At 22.1% G+C, this 9,350-nt stretch overlaps 1 protein-coding gene across 2 annotated transcripts; it reads right to left on the reverse strand.

Annotated features, from left to right (window-relative positions):
* Positions 1-2,514: 2,514 nt before the first annotated feature.
* On the reverse strand, positions 2,515-7,504 carry LOC126907430 (uncharacterized). Of its 2 annotated transcripts, XM_050688711.1 has the most exons (9): positions 7,299-7,504; positions 6,497-6,511; positions 6,126-6,167; positions 5,934-5,984; positions 5,806-5,826; positions 4,935-4,961; positions 4,342-4,386; positions 2,921-2,941; positions 2,515-2,698 (listed from the first exon to the last, which is right to left on the reverse strand). In XM_050688711.1, the coding sequence occupies exons 1-9, from the start codon at positions 7,354-7,356 to the stop codon at positions 2,676-2,678; spliced, it is 303 nt and encodes a 100-aa protein (XP_050544668.1). In that variant the 5' UTR covers positions 7,357-7,504; the 3' UTR covers positions 2,515-2,675. The 2 variants fall into 2 exon arrangements, with proteins under 2 accessions (XP_050544668.1, XP_050544669.1); XM_050688712.1 differs by lacking the exon at positions 5,934-5,984 and having other exon boundaries at positions 7,299-7,495.
* Between the last annotated feature and the right edge of the window lie 1,846 nt (positions 7,505-9,350).

Raw genomic sequence — 9,350 nt, forward strand, 5'->3', positions numbered from 1 at the left:
TAAACTAATAATTTCAAATTCGTGTTGTAACATATTTAGTTTACAGAATGATTTCTTAACTATGCCTCATGAAATAGCTTTGAAATTATTATTTTTAATAATTTTTTTTTTTTACATTGACGATTCATTGTTGAGCNATTTTTTTTTTTTACATTAACGATTCATTGTTGAGCAATTTAAACGAAAATTTAATTTTGTGCTACCATTTCGAATGTCAAATGGCAACCCCAATTTTTTTCATACCATCAAATTTATTTAATAGAAAAAAGTATTGTCTGACATATAGGGTAATTAAATCATGACTGATTGTTAATTATTACGATATATTTGAATAAGCTTTCACTTAAAATATTAAGTAAAAGCCATTAGTTTATTTAGCTTAAGTGAAATTTTTGGTTCAACAAGTTATTATTAGCATATTATTTTACTTCGATAAATATTGTACGAGTAACGTTTAATTTTATAACAAAAAAAATAACACCTATCAATATAGAGCTGTACAAAACAAAATAATTTTCTATCTCACCTAAAAAGCATATGTGCTTATTTTTATTATACTATTTTTTAAATAATTAAAAATTTATTTTATAAGAAAAAATACTTACAGGCAGATTAAAAATAACTGACGTCTTTCGTCGATGAAAAAGAAATAAAGCCAAATGATTATGTTAGTTGATATTTCTCAACTTTATTTTATCCAACATAATGTACAAAGACTCATAAATGTAATATTGTTATTAATACAAGGGTAATTCTTTAAAAACACGGTTTTAAGTCTTAACTGAATGAAAATAATATTGTATGTTAAATGGGCAGTAATAGCCTTTCTATGTCTAGACATAATTACAGTCAATAAAAACGATCAGTTTATTCCAAAGTGTACAGAAAAACTATGAAATAATATAATACACTTAACGATTGACAGCGTAAGAAAGCAATACATTATGCACTATGATTTTAAATCACATTTCAGGATCCTGGAATTCTATTGGCACGTGGGTCATTATTTGAAAAAATTTATGTGACATTTATTGTTTTAATTTTTAGTGAGTGTTATCATCGTTCACTATAATGAAAACAATTTAAACCTATTACGATAAAAATTATGATTTTTTTTTATTATATCACGCGCGAGTTTTTACTAAAAACAATAATACAAATATATTTATAATACTATACTACTATTAAAAGTGGACTATATCTCAATTTGAAGACGGACCGAGACCGGGTCCTTGAATTTTTTTCAAAGACCAGGACTGGACCGATGAACTTTTTAAGGGACCGTAAAAAAAAGGACCGATAATTTTTAACTACAGACCAACTAGGCCCGGACCAATTTATTATTTGAAGTATAAGACCGAATCATGCAGAGCTCTAGGTAAAACATGTGTAGCAGATCCAAACACTGCGAGAACATTATCACTATCACCATACTACTCAGCAGCCAAATGTACAGCCTCTGTATGGGCCACATCATGTCATGCAAAAAAGGTAGACATTACTTTAAATGAGACCTGCAGTCTAATTTTGAGGAGCCTTAAATCAACATCAATTGAAAATATTTAAATACTCTTAGCAATAAACTACACCAGACATCAGAAGAGAGATCGTATCACAGATAGAACGACACATCCAACTAAATAACACTCACCGTCCACTACACGAGAAGAAAACAACACAACAGTGACTTAAATCCATGAAAAGTTTTTTTTTTAAAAAAATTGATAGTATTCAAAATATTTTAAAATTATATAGAATACAAAAAATAAAGACTTAATTTTTAAGTACGTAGTTTATTTAATTAAAAAATATAAGTATTTAATAATAATTGAGTCGGATTTATCGAAATTAGAAATTTAGATTTAATCTTTATGTAAATTGTATTGAACTTAGAAAAATTAACGAATTTCAACTTAAAAATAAGCATTAATAATTTCTTAAGCTCATCTTGCCGATACAATACAAGTGCACAATAAGTAAAATATTTATAATTTTAAAAATATGTTATTGCGAAAACCATGACATTTGTGTATAAACCCTAGAATACTTAATAATGTTAATAATGATTTTGATATTTGAAAACTAAAAAGTCATAACCAGAGAGTAGCAAAGTGAAGAAGTTTGATTATATTTGTACACAATTATAATTTTTTCATGATTATTTATTTAAAATTTCCTAGCATTGAATGCGTTTAAAAATTCGAATACATGTTTAATGTTTAATTCGGATACTTTTTTAAGGGTGTAACAATTGATCATATAAAGTAATATTGATGAATTTAGTCTTTAAACGACATTATTTAAGTTAATTTATCTAGAACAATGAATGCAAAATTTCATTCAAAAATATGTAGTCTAGACGCTTTTATTATGAATTAATAACACAAAAACTTAATATTTACACTCATATAAATTCAAGCTTGTAAACTCGAAGTAATACACATGTTTTTACCACATTAGACTTAAAATATAAGTAGAAAATATCAATAAAAAAGTCAACGTCTATTTGCATAGTTATTAATTTAGGTAAAATTTGTTTATTAAGAATAAATTATGATACACAATTTTTAAATTATAATTCTAAGTTTTTTATGCCAACATCAATAAAATTATATTCTTCCATAGTTTGTATAATGAACGTGTTTTTCATCATAGAAAGATTTTAAAATTAGTTATCATCTTTTATTTATACGTTTTTCTGTAATAAAAAAAATTATAAGGTTACAAATTTATTTGAAATTTATGTGATATTAATTGAAAAATAATTATTAAAATGTTACATCAAAACATTTTTATTTAATTAATATACTTCATTGTCCCCTTTCAAATTTATTATTCATTTGATGTTTAATAAAATTGATTAAATATTTTGAACATTTTAAATTCATTCAAGATTATTTATATAAGTTACAATTCATACCTTGTTTTTCTATTTTTAATGCTGAAATATAAAATTACAATTACAATTATCTTTGAAATATGAAATAAATAGTATTTACGTTTAGTTAAATGTAGTTACGAAATACTCTTCACGGTTAATTAAAATTTATAATTTTCACAAGTTAGATAACTCATGTGGAATACGAGTAAACCCAACTTGTAATAACTTACGAAATATATTCAATGTACAATTACTGTTTATTTTTAAAAATACGTTATAAAATATTTTTTAACATACTTTTAAAATTCTAGTTTTCATTATTTTTTTCCAAATTCTTTTAAGTTTTAGCTTCGATGCGAAGCTGAGAAGGTATTGTTTTTACTAAGATGTGTTTTTTTTTTTTTTTGTGTCTGTTATCACTTTTTCTCAGCTCTCACCGAGCCGATTTCTTTCAATGATACGTCAAAATATCACAAATCGTATCTAGTCGAAGACATTACCCTCAAAAATTGAAACAGTTCCCTCGTTCCCCGTAAATGGGGGAAACCTTCAAAAAAATTACAAATTTAAAAATAGCTAATTTTCGAAATTTTTTTTTTTTAACTATGACAGTTAAAAAAAGTTATGACAACTTTACCAAAAATGATCAAATCAATATAATTTTTTTTTATAGATGTTTGATGTCTTTACCTATCATTTGGTATATATTTTTTTATAAATCTGACCCTTTACCTGCCCACAGTGGTGGATTTAAAATGACAACTTTTTCACAAAAAATTTACTTTTTCAACTTAACTTTTGAAAGTGTTCCGGAAAGTCTGACACTTTTATATATATCTTAAATTAAAGCTAATGTAATATACTTTATTATGCAAAAAAAAAATTTCGGATTTTATTTTATCTTCATGGTGAAAATGGCTACCGAATGCTATTATTGTGTGAAAATTGTCGATTTTATTTTTTACATTTTTAACTTTATAATGCTATGACATATTGAAAAGTGTATGGATCAACATTAATAAATAGACTTAATTTTTTGAACGTGACTTAGAAAAGTTTGAGTAAATCATAGGGTGAAGAAGAACAATGGTAAATGTATTTTTTTAGATAAATGTGCAAGTTTTTATTTCGAATTAACATTTATATAATAAAAAAACATATGAGAAACAGAATTTTTCAATGTAAAATAAAATCTGCTTTATATTTTAAGAAAAAAAATTAATTTATCAGTTTACCCTATATCAACATATTGCTTTACTACAACTAATGTGTCTATTTATGAATTTTTGCGATAACAATCATTTTTTAAAAATATAGTAAGGAAACATTATTGTCAATTGTAAGCTATATGTTTTTTTTTATTTGAAATTACTATAGAAAACTGTAATTCACTACTGTTAAAAGTCAATTTTATTTGTTTAAAAGAAATTAATTTCTATAAGAAATCGTTAAATACTTACCATTTACTAGATTTTTTATTTCTGGTTCAGATAGAAATCCATTTTCTTTAAAATACACAAATCATTAATAATCTCAAATTTTAAAAATGATATCACTTTAGATATTAATTGATTTAATATTTGTTTAAAATTATACGGAAAAGTATTATCATTAATTAAATAATAAATTATAATAATTAAAAAATAATAATTTATTACTGATTAATAATTAATTACACAGGACAACAACTAGACAAAATTTCTACAATTTACAATATTTTGATGAATCCTAAATGAAATTTTGTCGCTCAATCCAAATCTGATTTCATTTCAATAATAGTTTAATTAGTAATTAAACAAAAAACACTTAAAAGTTATAAAAAATATAAAAATTTTTTTTTTATTAAAAATCTCCAAATTTCTTTTAATCTCGATAAACGATTTTTTTATGAAACTGGCTGTCTATAATTATTTTATAAAAAAAAATTATAAATGGTGTAGGTTTGGTCTTCAATTTTCAAAATATGCTAGTTTTAGTAGTTACTGTGCACTTAAAAATTAAGAAATATGTAATTAAATTATTGTTTTTTTAAGTAATTTATTGTTTAGCTTACTATTAGTGTAATTATTTGATCCATTTTCTATAAAGTGTATTTATTAATTATTTTTTTTTAGAATTTAAAATCATCATTTTATATAAATAATATAGAAAAGGACTAAAAGTTGACATGTCTCATTAAAATAATATTATGTTAAAAATATATTTCTGTCGGGGGAACAGAGAAGTCGTTTTTGTATGAAGGCAACTAAGTCAATTTGATTGATCTTATGGACTTATTAAGATTCAATTTGGCCACTTAACCCCTTTTAGTTACGCTCAAAATTTTCGTTCATTAACTATAATACATAATAAATTAAAAAAAGCCAATTAAAAATGTTTACAGTGTCATTATAAAAAATAATATACCCTAATTTTTCGTTACACGCTTTTTTCATAAAAATATACTGAAAATAGTTTTCTATACCTTTAAGATATATAATATATATTAAGTTAATTATAAAAATTTATTACTTAAGATCAGCATTCAAAATTAAATGTTAATCTTTAATATGTGTTTCTTAATTAATTGAAGAATGGACTAAAAAAGCTTAATGTTTATTGTAGAAGTTTAAATAAATTAATTCATATTATAAAATTAATATAATTTTTTTCAAACATTTTCTATAAAAAATCACTATTTATCGAAAGAGCAGAGTATATTAATAATGTGAATGAAATTATTATTTTAGGGAGTTAAAATGACTAAATAATCCTGCAGTTTTTTTAACTTTGCATTGGCTATGTAATATTTTTCTAAAGATAATATAAAAAAAATATTACTAATTGTTACAAGGAAAATAGATTACAAGCTAAGTATGATTCAAAAACTTATGATTAACGTTTTTTAACCCTGTAATATTATTATATTAGTCATTAGTTCGTACCTGATTTTTCTATATTTAATGCTGAAACATAAAATACGATTTTACTATTTTCTTCACAATTTATCTATGTGTTATTGTGATATTGATTTGGTATTAAGTTTATCAAATTATATGCATTTATAATTTACCAAGATCCCTAATCATTGCACCGAACTCTGAATTTTTACATTTATTAAATACTAATCAAATAAGTTTGATAAGAGCGTTTTGTATTGTGCATAATTAAAACAATTTCGTTAAAAAATAGTTGATATGGTTTGAAATTTTATAATAATTTTAATTTGCGATTTATAGTTTAAATGAGCTATTAAGCTACTTACCTTTTACATAATTTTTTACTTCTGGGTTAGTCAAAAATATACCTTAAATATCGTTTACATATTTATTTAATAAATTAGTAGACATAAATTTATATTATGAATAATATTTTTTCATAATATAATATAATTCGATAATAAGATTACATAATAATATTAATCCATATTGATTTTTCGAAAAAATATACATAGAGTTAGAAGCTTTTTTAAAAAAAAAGCTATAAAATTATATTTTTTATATTATCATTATGATTTTTCAAATTGGATTTTATTTAAAATAAAGAAAAAAAATCAATTTCTTATTGTATGGTGATTTTCAACATTTTTGTTTGTTCTATATTGTAAAACGTAAAAATTAATATTTAGAAACTTACCCAATGAATTTATTCCTTTAACATATATTATTTTAATTTATTATAAATATAATTTTAATTATAATATTTAAATAAATAAATGTACACAAAATTAACCATTTATTTCAATTACATACAAAAGCAATATTGAAAAAAAAATGTTGTTATTTTTAATTACAAAATTTTTTTTTAAGTTATTAATTTTATTGTTATTTTAATGGTTAAAGCAAAGCTGATTACAAATAGTTCGAATAAAGGCTATGTTGATGACAATGATCAGTTACCTCTTAGTATCATCCTCTATATAATTTATGGGGTGTCAAATTTATTTTTATTAACGGCAACATATATACTTGACTGGCTTATAAAATAAAAAATGACTTTATTATGAAAATAAAAGGGTCGATAACTATTTATAGACCAGTATTTCTGAAATTTTAACGATTTTAAATTGTCGACTAAGAGAGAGAAGTGAGGATGACTATTTATTTCTATCTTTAGACATATCTCGGTTGCATTCTTTCTGCTCAAGCATAAAAATGTTTGGTAATTTCCAAAATATTGGTCTAAAAGTTGTTATTAATCATTTTCTTGATTGGATAATTTTCTATAGTCGGAATTAATTGTTTAATAAAGTCATATATGTATATTGCCGATTAAAAAAATAAAGTTGTAACACATATTAAATATTATGAAAGATATTTAATAACTGATAAATCAAAAAAAAATTTTTCAATATTTATTTATTTTCCAATTAATTAAGTATACTATGGTAAACGAATTTTCTTGTATAAAAATTGATATTAGCATATTTTTAAATTACCTTGAAAACAATTATATATAACACAAATAATTAATATGGAATACCAGAAAATCTTCATTATTTTTGATAAATTAGACTATAATTTACAACTTGTTTATTTATACTAAATAAATGTATTATGATTTGAAGTCAAAATTATGAATAAAGTCTCTTATATACTGTCTTCATTATAGAAACTGTCAAATCCATTTTTTTCTTTGATATAACAAAACGAACGCTAAACACTAAATAAATATTCTTTGACTTAATTTTAATGAATAGCGAAAATATAGGTATTATTTTAATGTATTAAAATTAACTGAATCATTGTTTAAGTTGACTAATAACAAATGTGTTTTAAAAAAATAAAATATAACACTTGATGTATGTATTATTATTCATTAATTTCAATTTTTTTACAAACGTTGTTTATTAAATTACTCATATTAATTTATCTAACATATTAAATAGATTACAAAAAAACCAAGTATAATTAATAGAATATTAGGTAATTGATAAGAAAATGATATAACTGATAGATAAATTTATGCTATTAGTTATTACTTAATTTCAGTTTTTATTATTTCAATTAAATTTAAAACAAACACTAGCAATCAACTTTAAACTGTTGATTCTAGGTAAACTTTTTATGAATTATAAAAAACAATTCTTGAAGTATTATTTTAATGTAAGTAATAATTTTTTTTTTTTTTTTTAGATAGTGATATTTTTATGCACATTTTTTGCAAATAAATCCTATTGACAGAATTTATGAGCTATTTTAGACATTAAATTTTGGTCGTTCTAAGTACTTACTTTTAATTTGGGTAGATAGTTAAACTTGGAGCAGTTAATTATTTTACATAATCCATCGCTTAATTTTTACAAACAAACATTTTTTGTTTTTTAACAACACTTGTAAACATTTGACTAGTGTTGTAGAATAATATGACTAAAATCACAATGTATATTTCACTGTTCCAAGTTAATTCACCACCTCAACTTGACGTTAACTAATATATTTTTTACGTACAATATTTGTATGTAATCATTAAGTTAAAAAATATTTACTCAACAAGATTTAGGATGAACCTAAAATACTTCATAATTAATAAATTGATAAAATAGGGTAATCGATTAAGGAACTCATATTCTCAATATTATTTGTTTAATTATTAAGTTATCAGTGATTAAAAAATCACTATAAATATTGTTTAGAATATGAGACGCATTTAACAAATAAACTGTTGAATTAAATGAGAAGAAAAAGTACCTATTTTTAAATGAAATACAAAATTTTTTTTTTGTCATATAGTTATGTATAACAGATTAATCTCTACATTTTTACTAATTAATAATCATACACGTTAAGAATACTCATGTTTGTATTTGAAATTTGTATTTAAATATTTTTAAGTAAGTATTTAAGTACAAATAAAAAATATATTTAAAATGTATTCCTAATACTTTTGAGTATTTTCAATCTAAGTATTAGGCGTAGAGTGGTCAAAATCTGTTTATTTTTATTGAATTAGCTCTTCTCTCCCTAATAAATTTATAAGATCTACAAAAGTTAACAAAATATATTTATTCATTTATATTGGCTGAACAAAAATTTTTAAATTTAAAATTTAAAAAAATAAAAGTTGAATATTCTTCATTAATACAATTTTAGTATCTAAAATTCAAATTAGTACAATTACCTATTTGGTAAGTAAAAGATTAATGAAATTTGAATATTGTCATGAATTACTGAACATTTTCATTTTACTAAAGTTTAACTTAAAGGTTTATCTTTAAAAATTTTCAAATTTTTACATATGTTTATAGCTATAGTTAATTTTCAAGTTTTTTTTTTGTCATTGTATCAAATTTTTAAGTTAATCAATGTTGTCGTTACAATTATTGAAAATATACACTTAATTTCAACTAGTATCTATATTCAAGGAACATCGAGAAAACAGTCACCCTTCTGGTTGGTAATTTCCTTAAATTTGATCATAAAAAGCCGTATTTAACAATAAAGAAGATTAATTACTAACAATTAGAATGGATTTTATAGAATCATTTAAA

This window comes from Daktulosphaira vitifoliae, unplaced genomic scaffold (genome assembly GCF_025091365.1).
Source record: "Daktulosphaira vitifoliae isolate Bord-2020 unplaced genomic scaffold, ASM2509136v1 Scaffold_5, whole genome shotgun sequence".
Lineage (NCBI taxonomy): Eukaryota > Metazoa > Arthropoda > Insecta > Hemiptera > Phylloxeridae > Daktulosphaira > Daktulosphaira vitifoliae.

What these genes read in the sequence shown, in the direction of transcription:
- LOC126907430 (XM_050688711.1), bottom strand. Translation starts at nt 7,356, where the DNA reads ATGAAGATTTTCTGGTATTCCATATTAATTATTTGTGTTATATATAAT. An exon ending in ATTAAATATAGAAAAATCAG is followed by an intron (nt 4,962 to 5,805) that starts GTACGAACTAAT and finishes TACACTTTATAG; the next exon opens with AAAATGGATCAAATAATTAC. An exon ending in ATCAAATAATTACACTAATA is followed by an intron (nt 4,387 to 4,934) that starts GTAAGCTAAACA and finishes TGTATTTTAAAG; the next exon opens with AAAATGGATTTCTATCTGAA.